Source organism: Chiloscyllium plagiosum, chromosome 42 (genome assembly GCF_004010195.1).
Source record: "Chiloscyllium plagiosum isolate BGI_BamShark_2017 chromosome 42, ASM401019v2, whole genome shotgun sequence".
Lineage (NCBI taxonomy): Eukaryota > Metazoa > Chordata > Chondrichthyes > Orectolobiformes > Hemiscylliidae > Chiloscyllium > Chiloscyllium plagiosum.
The window spans coordinates 4,791,959-4,806,283 of NC_057751.1; the positions used below are offsets into that span (position 1 = coordinate 4,791,959).

A 14,325-nucleotide genomic window follows, 5' to 3' on the forward strand; every position below is an offset into this window, starting at 1 on the left:
CTCTATCTCTCTCTCTCTCGCCCATCTCTATCTCTCTCTCTCTCTCACCCGTCTCTATCTCTCTCTCTCTCTCACCCGTCTCTATCCCTTTTCTTAGTGTTGACAATCTTGTGCTGTTGTTTTGTCAGTGTTCAGGGGACATAACCCTTGTTTTCACACCTTACGCTTCCCACAACACCCACCTCCCAACCCCATCTCTTCAATGTAATTTTCAAAGAAGGATGAATTGTGTCCCAGCTCACCCCACCCAACTGCATAGTCAACGATTCAGCAGAAATCTCTCCAGCTCCCTCTCCCTCCTATCTGCAGAGGTCCTCAGCTGGGACCTGACAAGGTGCAGGGACAGTCTGGAGGCAGTTCACAAACTCAAAAACATTTCAGTGTGCACTGTAAGATCCCAGCCTTTGAGAACTGAGGTTCCCTCAGTGAGCTGCAAGTGTTTTCATTTTTTTTGGGGGGGGGGGAAAAAGAGAGAGAGAGAGACACACACACACACACAGTCAGTTTACCAAGAGTCTGTCTGATTTAGTTTCCTACCAGGCCAGCAAGACTCTTCAAGGTGCCATGCAGACTGTGGGCTTTGCAAGACAAGGACTACCCCATGATTCTGAAACCACCCACTCCAACTGCCCTGTTTTTATAGAAGATTTATTCAAATCATCAGTGAGCACTACAACACAGAAAAGGGAGGGCACCAGGAAGTGACCATTTTTCTGTTTGCCTGACACTTAGACAGGAGCTGAAACCAATCTCTTTCATGTCTTCAGATCTTGAACATTGGTATGTGGAACTTATGGGGAAAGATCTGGCAGAGATTGGAAGCTTGTAGCAGTTCAGGCACATGACTGACAGTATCCAATAGACATCCTTAGACTTACAGGAACTTCCTAATTCAGCTCTTAGGAAAATCATGGGAGCATCTGATAGAACACCACCCCATTTGGAAGCTGAAGGGAGGGGCAGGCTGCCCTCAAGAGGAGGCCGGCAGGTCCTGAGACTGCCGCTGTGTTATAACGTACTTGAAGAATTCATAGACTGACCAACAAATGGCAGTGGAGGGCATTTGGTAGATGACACGTGCCTGCACACCCTTGAAGTAGGCAGGCAACCCACCCAGCTTGTAAACCATCCTGCAGGCATTGAGCATGCCTGAGAGGTGCTGACCTTTGGTCTTCAGCATTCCCAGCTTCAGATTCTCCTGCGTGTTGAGAAGGGTCTTGCAGACATCAAGCGGAGTGGTAGCCGCAGCTGCTGTTGCCCCTGCCAGAGCCCCTGACAGCATGTGCGACAAGGGGTTAAAGTGCCTGCAAGGATTGAGCTGTTCCTGCATGAATTCGTAGGTCATGAAATGGATGGCCTGGAAGGGCACGTTCATGGTCAGCTGCGTTGTATAGCTCCAGTAAAATGCTCTGATCCCTTCTGTTTTGTATACAACCCGGATACAGTGCAGGACACCTTTGTATGGAGAATTGAACATCTGCATTCGTTGTTTGACAGCTGTGTGGGCAGGGGAAGGGTGGGAAGGAGGTAAACAGAATGTGGGTGAACACAGTCTGAATTCAACACCCTCAAAGCTGTTGACAAACACTGTCTGGAGAATAGCAGAAGACCTTCCCAAGACTTCCCCTCGCTCCCCCCTCTACATTGCCTTCTCAGAACTGCAAGCCTGGTGGCGCTCAAAACACCGTCAGTTCACAAAATCTACCTGATGCTAAGGGAGAATGAAAAAGGAGATCTGGCAGTCCTTGGCTGGTTAATAGCTCAACCTGTCCAGCAGCTTTCGCTTTCGGAATGGGAGCTCCCCTCACATACCCAGCTACTGTCATACAAACCACCAAGCTCAAAGAGGTGAAATGAAGCTACGGTTGTTCCTAGACCAAGAATAGCACTTGGATGATAAGCTTCCTATTCAGTATCATTACACCATAATGCAAGTTCCAGGCCTACAGGACCCATGTCTTTTTCCATCAGTCCTATTTTCTTCATGTGAACCGCACAGCCCTGCGAATTTAATGCCCTTCAAGTGCCCAACTAATTCCTTTTGGAATCTCTGCTTTCACCACCTCATGATCTGAGTGAAAACCATTAATCAATGTTTCTTTGAAATGTCGAGGTGGAATCCTGTCACAATGACAGAGTACTGACGATAAGTAAGCAGCCTGATTCAAAGTGATCCTCTCTGAAGATGTAGCAAATATGCGCTCAGTTGCATTCAGTCCCTGGCTACAACTGACTGGGGGTACTGTGATCTGCAGTTTCAGTCTTTCAACCAATCAGGCCCCACAGGAGCTCCTCCTTTCTCTTGGCCAGACTCCACTCCTCTCCAAGATACTGGCCATCATTAATAACTTATTGACTGGGAATGTGGACAGGCCCACCCCTCCACCACAGTAAACCCCATCACAGTGCCTTACCTTCAGCCGGGGTCATCACTGCATCGTGGATCAAAGTTGCTGTACCTCCTGCTATACCTGTGGGACAAAATAAAAGCAATGTCAGTCAGTCTGAATCTCACATCTCAGAGTCATCGTCAGTGTCATAGATCAAAGACCACACAGGACCATTGCTTACTCTTCCAACACAACATTCCAGGTGACTTATCTCACTCCCATTACCTGTGAAGGCTGCAGGTACCAAAAAGCACATGCTTCAGTCATATTGGCCCAGCACCTTCTGCAAGCCTACAGACAGAAACAAATATACACATTGCCTCATGACTAGCCTAGTCCTGGCCTCAGGAACAAGTGCAGACAAAGGGAGATTGAGTCTTGCAGCAACTACACACACTCCCAAAAGTAGTACAAAGCAGGGACCCTGTCACCAACTCACCCTTATTATCATAAGCACGGAGAGTGAGAAAGTCAGGGAGAGGTAGAAAGGAGACTGAGACGAAAGAAAATAGACAAGATAAGAAACAAAGTGCAAAAGATTAAAGGGAGGGTGCAAAGTAAAGAACAGAGAGAAGAAGAGACATCCATTCCACCTCCGAACATGCAGTCTGAAGGTTTGCTTCACTGGAATTGTGAACCCCGTTGAGCTATGGTTGATTATTCAATGACCGAGAAGATAAGATTTTGGGCACTTCAATCATGTCTGTGTCTACGTGCCTGTGTGTATGACTGAGGGCGAAAATCAGTTCAGATTTCGTGGCATCACAGGATAAATTCAAGGGACCGAACAGCCCCTCTCAAGTTTTTGTTATCAATACATAGTGGATTCAGTGCACTCAACAGCAGCCAATGCAAGGACGACGACTGTTGACAGATTTCTCAATTGGCCTGAAAGTCAAAAACCAAATGTCTTGATCATTAAGTCTTTCAACAACAATTCACAGCAGACAGAAGGTAAGCACGAAATGACTCACTGCAAGTCAATCTAACAGGGAAGAAACGTCAAGTCAATGCACCTGCAGACATATTGCCCCAAACATCACCAAAACAAACTACCTGGTCATTCCTGTACAGTAGTCAGTGGGAGCTTGCTGCGCAAACTCCCTGCTGCATTTCCCACAGAGACTTCACTGCAGAAAGTACTTCATTAGCGAAGAGAACATCCAAAAGTGGTGATTGCCACTTCAGAATCAGGATTTGTTTTCTTGTTTCAGTGATCAGGGAGGACATGACAGTATAGGTGGTGACCATTTGGTTCATCACCCTCACCCCATAGCCTGTGAGAGTTTTCCAGTTATTTACTCATTATGCTGCTGTTTGCCCAATGATACATGAACCTTGCCTTCTTACTTGTCTGTCCAAGTCCACTTTCAAAATTATGCTTGAATCTGCTTCTAATGTCTCTAAAGATCCCATTATCTGACTACTCCTTTGGATCTTGCAGAGAGAAATCGGCAGACCATGCTTCAGATCGCAGGACTCATAACCTGGAGACCCAGGATACTGCGCTGGGACATCGGCTCAAGACTCATCATGGCAGCTGGTCCAATTCAACTCCCACGAACAAATTGGGAATTAAAAGCGAGCTTCAGTATGGGAACCATGACGAATCCCCAATACACCAAGGTCGGTCAGGCCTCAATCAGTGCTGTTGTATCTGAATCAAGAGTTGATTTCACAAGGCCAGTTCAAATTCTTAAAGTTCCATGGAAGGACTTGTACATGTATGCTGTGGATATTCTTGTCTGTTAGTGTTGTTAGTGTAATCGCAACAGCCCCAGGACACATTGCTTAATGTGGGATGTTGCCATTCCATTACAACAGCAAAAATAACTGAGGAAGATCAATCGTTAGTCAGATTCAACTATAATCAAAGCTTTCCAGAGACCAATACATTCAGGGATATGGCCAGAATTTGGGAAAATGGCATAGCATGGGGATAATCAGCCATGATCTTGATTGACAGGCGATATCTGATAGGCTGAATGGCCTCCTCCTGTTCCTGTCTTCCGACTTCGGTGACTAACAATCAGTTTGGCAGGTTCAGACATTGCGGGAACTGCAATGATAAGTCAACATCCTTCCCTTCTCTCTCCACCAAACTGGCAATTTTATGTTGACAGTGCAATTCTAAGTCAGTCAACAGAACATAATAGTTCAATCAAGCAAACACATAGGCACCATCAAGACTGACCTTCCTGTCAAATTCCAAAACAACAACTCCTCATCTCTTAAAATAATAAGGACCTCCGTACATAAAGACAAAAATACCATTCCTGAATATTTTGTTCTCAGTGTTCATATGAAGAGTGCATAGAATAAGACTGGTATGATTTGTTAAATTCAGTGACAAAGGGTCTCCACAGACTCTCCACTGCTGGCTTCATATCACCCAGCTCCACCCCAGGGTTTCTCGTCAAAGGGTGAACATTGACACACCAAGGTGCAACAAGCTTTGGCCAATTTACTGAAAGCTTCTGTCTGATAACAGACAGCAGAAAGTTCGATTTCTGGGCTCGATCTTAATTTGAAGGAGAACGTCCCTGAATCAAGAGTCCTTTTCATTTCCCAGTCACCTGGGTCTGCCCTTGAGCAATTAAAAATGGGTCACAATGGTAAATGCTTACTTCCATGCCAGTCATCTGCAAGTTTGGCAGGACCTGGATCCACACCCTTGCATATCTAGTAAGGAAGAGGCATCTGCATCAATACCCAGTGCACACAATGTGCCAGGCACAGAGACTTAGACATTATGTCACTTGCGAGGTTCTCAATACATCAAAAGGTTGAGAATTTGGTTTTTAACAACTGGTGGATTGACATCAGAACACAACAACAAAATCAAAACAAAAGGTCAGAGGTCCATCTAAGGCCTGACCCATTCAACAGAATGCGAAGAACTACTTGGGCATTTTATCCAACAGACATGCACGCAACACACAATGACTGTAGAAAAGCTTACACTCGCTGGCTGATTAAGTACAAGAGGCGAGCCAGGGTTGCAGCCGAATGTTAAGAACAGAATTCACTGGACTTAATTGTCAAATACCGTTTGCTAAGTGACTATTGCCACCCTGACCGATGGCGTCACTTAATGTCCTTTTCATTTTCTCATAGCTGGAAAAGTACATAGCGTGAGCAGGTCCTGCACCAAGTACCATCGCGTTCAGTCCTCGAAAAGGTCTCCAGAAACCTTCTGTGTGCACAATCTTCAACAGACCATCGAAGACATTCTTGTATTGTGCCTTCGGGTCGGGCTGTAAACTCTGCATGCGTGTCTGCAGAAGGGAAAAGAAATCAAGTGAGAATGATGACTCCCACATGTATCCCTCAGAGGGGGGGTAAAACTCCTATTTTAAATGAGCTTATCAATATCTCAAGACACCGTAAAGCAAATTCTGTCTTTATTTTTGTTCCAAACAAGGCAGGAACTTCTCTGCACAGCAAGCTCCCCTGAATAACAGTGGCCAGATGAACTGAAGAAATTAGCTTTAAAGGACAAACGTGGACTGGGTGTTGGGAATATCTCCCTCATTACTCTCTTCTAAGCGCAAATATGGAATCTTGACTAGGAGCTCAAGCCAACACAAAATTTGCAACAGCTTATTCTTGGAGAAAGTGAGGACTGCCGATGCTGGAGATCAGAGCTGAAAATGTATTGCTGGAAAAGCGCAGCAGGTCAGGCAGCATCCAAGGAGCAGGATTCCTGAAGAAGGGCTCATGCCCAAAACGTCAATTCTCCTACTCCTTGGATGCTGCCTGACCTGCTGCGCTTTTCCAGCAACACATTTTCAACAGCTCATTCTTATCAAGACTCTCCAAACAATAACTGCACCCTCACACCCACTGATTTGCTGAATACTATTCCGAGAACATGACTTCAGCACTGTGATAAAGATAAGCCAACACCCACTGACTGCTCACCAAATAAAATGGGCCAAAAGGGCCACCTCTTATCGCCCAAGTCCCAGGGACCAATGGGCAATTGGTGAAAGGCGTTCCATGCTTTCTAAACTACAAGGTCAGTGAGCTACACATCTGCAGAAAACAGAAGAAGAGAAGGACATGAGAAAGCCATTTCAATCAGCTGCACAAAACTGTTCTGCACACCAAACGGACAACTGTTCACCAAGCACAATGTCGAAGGGGATCCAAGTCAATTCAGACAGAAAATAAAGCATGTAAACAGGCCACTGAACACAACCAGTCAATGACCATGTTTACACTAAACTCCCATTTCCCAATTTGCCCCATCTTCACCATGTACTAAGCCACTGATGTGTACAGCATGGAAACAGAACCTTGGTCCAACCCATCCTTGCTGACCAGTTTCCCAAATTCTTCTAGTGCCATTTGCCAAGATTTGGGATTCCCCTTCACCATGTTTGCCAAAGCTATGTCATGAGGAGAAAGTGAGGACTGCAGATGCTGGAGATCAGAGCTTACAAATGTGTTGCTGGAAAAGCACAGCAGGTCAGGCAGCATCAAAGGAGCAGGAGAATCGACATTTCAGACATAAGCCCTTCTTCAGGAATTTCCTGAAGGGCTTATGCCCGAAACATCGATTCTCCTGCTCCTTTGATGCTGCCTGACCTGCTGCGCTTTTCCAGCAACACATTTTTAAAGCTATACCATGCCCCTCTTTAGCATTCCTGATATCCCTCTTCGGCTTATGCCTGAAACATCGATTCTCCTGCTCCTTTGATGCTGCCTGACCTGCTGCGCTTTTCCAGCAACACAGTTTTAAAGCTATATAATGCCCCTCTTTAGCATTCCTGATATCCCTCTTCAGTACATTTCAACTGCCTTAATACACTACCAGGGGTTCACTCCATCTCCACTGTCAATACCTGACATATGCTTCCTTCTTTTTCTTGACCAAAACCTCAAATAGTCATCCAGCGTTCTCTACACTTACCTGGAGCAGAGGGGGAAGAAGAGACATGGGGGTGGAAGGCAGGGGCGGAGACAGAAAAATGAGAAATGAGACAGAGACAGGCACACACACACACACAGACAGAGAAAGTCAAACAACACAAAGCCCTGTAATACACAGACAGGAGCACAGAGTGCAGTCTATCAGAAAAGAGGAGTATTTGCTCCAAGTCTCCCTCAAGCTCAAAATATTTATATGAAATCGATGTTATCACTTCCTCCATTCCGCTGCAGAATTTTGGGCAAGTCAGCATTAAAAAGTCCCAGAAAATCAGTTATCCAAAATGCAGCTTGAGGAAATCAGCTCCATCTCGAACTCAGCTTTCCTGGTCAGTCTCCGGAAACATTGCTGCCAGCCTGTTAGTTTACACCTTGTCTGACCTTTAGTCCTCTGCTAAGATTTTGGCTACCTTAGTGAAGAGGCCATGTTTTACTCACTTGACCACTGACAAGACTCACGCTAGCTTCTTGAAAACTATTCCGAGGGCCATGGCTTTGGTCACCTGTCTCAAAGCCAGTTTCTCATGCTCAGTTTCAAATTTCATCCACTGACATTTAAATGTGCATTGAGATATTTTACTACTTCAAAAAGCACTGTATAAACACAAGGTGCCAAAGCCAAGAAACCAAGTAATTCCAATTGCAAGAGGACCAGAGAACCTCCAGATGAATAAGTATGAGCCTGCTAACTTTACACTCCTCAAAAACATGCCATTTACACCCTTGCAACTTCAAGCATTACCTCCTTGGCCAGTATTTTATTGCCGGCTGCTGCACCTGACGAGTCCAACAATCTTTCTATTCAGAACCCAAACAAAACAGTTCACAGTTTAACCTAAGATTTATTACTGGTATTACAATCCAATGGGTGGAGGAACAGAGAGAAAATACAATTGGATTTACTGTGAACCATGAACCCAGTACTATTGAAGTTTTGCAACATTGGGCATTTCCCGATTACAGTATCCTTTTGTCATGAGCAAACATCTTAATTAAACTAAGGCCAGGATATTTTCATCACAGTTTCGCAATCTCAGACTCCAGATTAAAAGACAAAATAGTGACACGCACTGAAATCTGCACAATCATTCTCAGAAGACATGTTGCCAATTTCAACTTGGATACTGGTTGGTGCAGGAGGGCAGTAGAACAGGCCTAAACTTTTGCCTTGACGTGAAATGCAGCTCAGGTGGCCAGCATTCATTAAGTCAGAATGAACCATTCCCTTGTCCTAAACTCAATAATGTCACTTGATATGAAGTATATCTGTGAGGGAATGCCACAATACCCAAAATATCAGGATCACAATGGTGACCTGTCTACCCACCCAAGTAGATCTGAAAGATCATCCAGAACTTTTTCAAAGATGATCTGGAAAGCTCTCCCCAGTTTCCTGCCGGATATTTATCCCTTAGTCAACACCACTGAAACAGAATTACCTGATCAGCATTACATAACTGCCCATTTGTTACAGCTTGCTGCATATTTCCTTCAATAGTGACTAGATTTCAAAAGTACTTTATCTGCTCTGAAGCACTTTGTGGTATCCTGTGATATTGGCACGTAACTGGGGTAGGTGATCCAGCGGTGTGAATACCAACAAATCTAGTTCAGCTTTGGATTCCCATACTCAGTTCAGAATTGATGGGCAACCTTGCATTAGCCTCAAACTTTGCTGTCGGCACGTCAGCTGACCTCACCAAACATTACCTCAATGCAGCAAATATTGTTTCTGAATGTCATCACAACCTATCACTGGCTACCTGATGAAGGAGGAGTGCTCTGAAAGCTTGTATTTCCATATAAACCTGTTGGATTATAACCTGGTCTTGTGAGATTTGTAACTTTGCCCACCCCAGTCCAACAATAGCACCTCCATATCAACCTCTCACTAAACTACAATGAAATCAATGCATTAATCTTTAGAATACGGAACATCTTGGAAATAGTCAGGACGGAGAGCTAAAGCACATGACGAAACTGTCAATACACTCCAGCCATCGATTAAATTCCTGAAGGCAGAAGGATCAACTGCTCAAACTCAGAGAGGAAGACTGATCGACACTTTTGCCATGATTAAGTTTCGAATCATTGACATGTTACACACTTCATAAGTCACCATTCCAGCCATTGCCTGCAGTCTGAGCTCCCAAGCCAAAACACAATCCAAAAACAAGTTTGGATATTATTGTAGAAGAGAGATTTGCTATTGAATCTTATCATCTTCAGGACGAACCCAAGGAATGGTGGCATGGTGGCTCAGTGGTTAGCATTGCTGCCTCACAATGCCGGGACCCGGATTTAATTCCAGCCTTGGGCAAGTGTCTGCATGGTGTGCGCACATCTCCCAGTCTCTGGGTTTCATCCAGGTGTTCCACTTTAGGATATGCAGGTTAGGTGGATTGGCCATGCTAAATTGCCCATACTTTCCCAGGATGTGCGGATTAGCTGGATTAGCCATTTGGAGAGTCGGTGTGGACTTGTTCACCCACATGGCCTGTTACTATACTGCTGGGATTCTATGCAAGAAAGAAATCAAAAACATCACCTGCACATCTCTTTTCGTCCCCCCAACAGGACTAAACATTTGCACTACTAAGTACCAATGGAATTAGACTGAAAAACAAAAACAAACAGTGGGTAAAGATACTCTTCCAGACAAGAGGAGCGCCTTGTAAAATGAATTGAACAGCAAAATGAAGGACAAACTCTGCAGGAGGCAGGCAAGAATGAAGTGACTGGTTTTCGAAAAGCACAGCAGGTCAGGCAGCATCTGAGGAGCAGGAGAATTGATGTCTCGGGCATAATCCCTTCATCAGGAATACCACACTCTCGACTCTGATCTCCAGCATCTGCAGTCCTCACCTTCTATGTGGTAATATTTGAAAACAAATAAACAACTTGTATTTATGTAGCAACGCTAGCAGACTGCAATATGCTCCACAGAAGAATAAAGCACAATTTCACAGTGAGGAGTGAGTGGAGGACAGGTAACTGAAAGCTTGCTCAGAGTCATAAAGGAGAGAGTGCAGTGCAATGAAAGGCATTTTAGGGCTTAAATCCTTAACAGATGAAGGCCTGGCCATCAATGACATAGACATGAAATCAGCAACCAAGTCATAATTGGAGGAGTGCAGATACTTTGAAGGCCTGTGGAGTTGAAGACTTTAACAGAGATTGGGAAGAATTTGAAAACAAGGATAAGAAATGTAACACTGACACAGAACACAGCCATTGAAAAAGTGAACACATAAGCAGAACAATCTCTTCCTTCACTGTTCATGTCCAAACATTCAACTCAAACCCAATCATTCCTACCTGAAAGCAAACAAAACAAAAGGCATCACACTGGCAGTCTTACGAGACCAGGGCAAAGTCAGCTCTAGAATCGGGTCTTCAATGTTTGAACTGGTGCATAATCTTTATAGGTCCCATAAGACTGGCTCTTTTCTCTTAGCAAGGGCAATCAAATTCATTGAGCAGACAATTTCATTTATCGAAAAAGAAATTTTTTTTGACAAGGAGGCAAGTCCTTTGACAAAGTGACAGCATACCACTATCTCAAAGTGCGACAGTCCTCATCCCCCTGTTAAAGAGGAAGTTCCACCATTTTGAGCCAGCGACAGCGTAAAACATTATGCGGCTTGGAGAGGAAGTGGAAGGTGGGATTCCCATTTATGTGCTGTCTTTGTTCTTCTCAGAGATAGAGGCTGTAGGTCTGGAAGATGCTGTCGAATGAACGTTGGTGAATTCTCAGACACAGGTTCCACAATGACTTGAAAACAAATCAGAAGGAAATTTACAGAACCATTGCCGCTGACTGTCAGTACAGGAAATTTACTTGCATTGAAGTTACTGACATTCTGCATGCAAGTTATATTATGGACAAGCAAATATGCCCATCAACTATCAAGTATCATCAGTAACACACAGAAACCCAAAAGATGAAAAAGGTCACAAGGACGACCCAAGTTGAATTGCACCATAGGGCTTAAGAAGTTGAATAACAAGGAGTCATATCTGTGTTAAAGTCCAGTTGTATCTGTGGTCTACCCCTGCAGAGAAACGGCTTACACTAGCAAACTTGGACAAGCTGTTCCTGAGAAAAGAATGAATATGTCGTCAAAGTTACAATTAGAAAGCAGATGCTTTTTTGACTTGACTTGTTAACATGTTACGAGAAATCACTTCAGCAAGTGGGACTTGAACTCAAGTGAATGGCCAGACCCTTGCATAAAGCATCCCAGTCAGAGCCTGTGCGTTGCCTTTGTGCATTGTGCGCGTGGTGAAGCTCTCTGCTGACCATCTCTGCATTTCACACTTCGAAACACAGCTGAGGGAGGCCCAGTACTGCTCTGACCGGGCACAAATAACATTCCAAAGTGTTTGCGAAAACACACCAATTTCTCGGTTCACAAATGTCAACAAATGAGACAGAATGTGCAAGTAGAAGTCTCTTACGCCAGGGGAAAATGAACAGGTTGCTGTCCTGCCCCAGATTATAGCCTTAGTGCTGTTTAACATTGAGAATATATTAGTCATTTTGGACCATGAAGGGCAGGCTCAGTGTGTTAATAAGAGAAACACACTGATTATAGTCAGCATGTACTCTGGAGCCACTGTATTCAGGCACAGAGCCTACTGACTTACTACCACTGAGTCAATTCAGAATATAATGGAATAATCAGAGTGGATTATATGCACACCACCCCATGATGTTCACAAGCAGACAGAGTCAAGGGGGAACCTGATGCAATGCCTCATGATCACAATCTATTACAAACACAAGAACCAGGAGCAAGAGTAGATTCCTGCTCCTCGGATGCTGCCTGACCTGCTGTGCTTTTCCAGCACCACTCTAATCTACATTCAGCCCCTTCTGTCTGCTCTGCCATTTGATATGATCATGGCTGTTTTCATCTCGACATCAACTCTACTTTCCTACCCACTCCTCATAACTCTTAAATCTGTTAGAAATTTAAAATGTGCCTCTCCTCCTTGTAGTTACTCAGTGTCCCAGCATCCAGTGAACTCTGAGCTAGTGAATTCCACCGATTCATGATCATTTGAAGGAAGTAAATTCTTCTCATGTGGTTTAAACCTGCTACCCATTCTCCTAAAAATATACCTCATAAGGGGAAACATCTGTACTATATCTACTGCGTCAATAGACATTAGGTGCAGGAGTAGACCATTCTGCCCTTCGAGCCAGCACCACCATTCAATATGATCATGGCTGATCATCCTTAATCAGTATCCTGTTCCTGCCTTATCCCCATAACCCTTGATTCCACTATCCTTAAGAGCTCTATCCAACTCTTTCTTGAAAGTATCCAGAGACTTGGCCTCCACAGCTTTCTGGGGCAGAGGATTGCACACACCCACCACTCTCTGGGCGAAGAAGTTTCTCCTCAACTCTGTTCTAAGTGGCCTACCTCTTATTTTTAAGCTGTGTCCTCTGGTTAAGGACTCACCCATCAGTGGAAACATGCTTCCTGCCTCCAGAGTGTCCAATCCTTTAATAATCTTATATGGCTCAATCAGATCCCCTCTCAGCCTTCTAAACTCAAGCGTTTACAAGTCCAGTATCTCCAATCTTTCAGCGTAAGATAGTCCCGCCATTCCAGGAATTGACCTCGTGAACCTACGCTGCACTCCCTCAATAGCCAGAATGGCTTTCCTCAAATTTGGAGACCACAACTGCGCACAATATTCCAGGTGTGGTCTCACCCGGGCCCTGTACAGCTGCAGAAGAACCTCTTTGCTTCTACACTCGATTCCTCTTGTTATGAAGGCCAGCATGCTATTAGCTTTTTTGTTCATTGCCTGCTGTACCTGCATGCTTGCTTTCATTGACTGATGTAAAAGAACATCTAGATCTTGTTGTACTGCCCCTTTACCTAACTTGACTCCATTTAGGTAGTAATCTGCCTTCCTGTTCTTGCCACCAAAGTGGATAACCACACATTTATTCACAGTAACCTGTATCTGCCATGCATCTGTCCACTCACCCAGCCTGTTCAGGTCACCCTGTATTCTCCTAACATCCTTCTCACATTTCACCCAGCCACCCAGCTTTGGGTCAATTCTCTTCAGCATCTTATGCATCTCAATTTGACCTCATCATTCTTCCAAACTCGAGCAAGACATATACTCAATTGCATAACCTCGGTTCATAAGACAAACCCCTCACCTCTGGAATCAATCTTGGGAATCTCCCCTGTACAGCTTCTGATGCAAGTACATCCCTCATCAAAAAAGGAAACCAAAATATGGGCAATGCTCCGGATGCAGTGACATCGTCCACCCAAGGGCACAGGCAGAAAGAGATCCAGGGTTGAAGAATCTACTCTCCTGTTCCTCAGATTCTGCCTGACCTGTGCTTTTCCAATGCCACACTTTTTGACCTCTGACTCTCCAGCATCTGCAGTCCTGACTTGCTCCATGAAGTGATCCAGGGCAAATTTACAGGAGGATCCAGATCCAGAGGCATTTCAGATATGCGGCTCATACAGGAGCACGCACAGATACGGTCGGGGGAAGAACGTACAGATAGTTACAGAAGCAGACTCTGATCCATGTTTGACATAAATCTGAGGTGACAGTGACATGGGCAGATATGTATTTGGGGAGACAGGCAGTCACAGATGAAGAGTTGAGTGTGTGGTGCTGGAAAAGCATAGCATGTCAGGCAGCATCCGAGGAGCAGAAAAATTGGGCAGGCTAGGGGAGGGATTGAGAAGACAGTCCTTCATGATAACCTCAGGCAGTGCAGGAATTGAACCCATGCTGTCAGCATCACACTGCTTCGCAAACCAACCATCCACACCCAACTGAGCTAAACCAGAGCAACTTCAGGAACAAAAACACATGTTGGGATGGAGGCGGGGCAGATACAGAATAGGAGCGGGAGCAGGAAGGACAGGGGCAGATACAGATCAGGGGGAAGGACAGGGGCAGATACAGACCGGGGGGAAGGACAGGGGCAGATATAGATTGG

At 44.8% G+C, this 14,325-nt stretch overlaps 1 protein-coding gene across 4 annotated transcripts in view; it reads right to left on the minus strand.

Moving 5' to 3' along the window:
* LOC122543043 (mitoferrin-1-like) overlaps positions 1–14,325 on the minus strand; it is an 84,195-nt gene that overhangs the window by 65,740 nt on the left and 4,130 nt on the right. For 3 of the 4 annotated variants that reach the window (XM_043681239.1, XM_043681240.1, XM_043681238.1), the window contains exons 2-4: positions 5,440–5,668; positions 2,415–2,471; positions 1,165–1,497 (exon numbers count right to left, since the gene is read on the minus strand). In XM_043681239.1, the coding sequence (XP_043537174.1) occupies positions 1,165–1,497; positions 2,415–2,471; positions 5,440–5,668 (619 nt within the window). Of the gene's footprint in view, positions 1–6; positions 1,498–2,414; positions 2,472–5,439; positions 5,669–14,325 lie in introns of those variants that run through there. The other variant, XM_043681237.1, reaches the window with a different exon arrangement.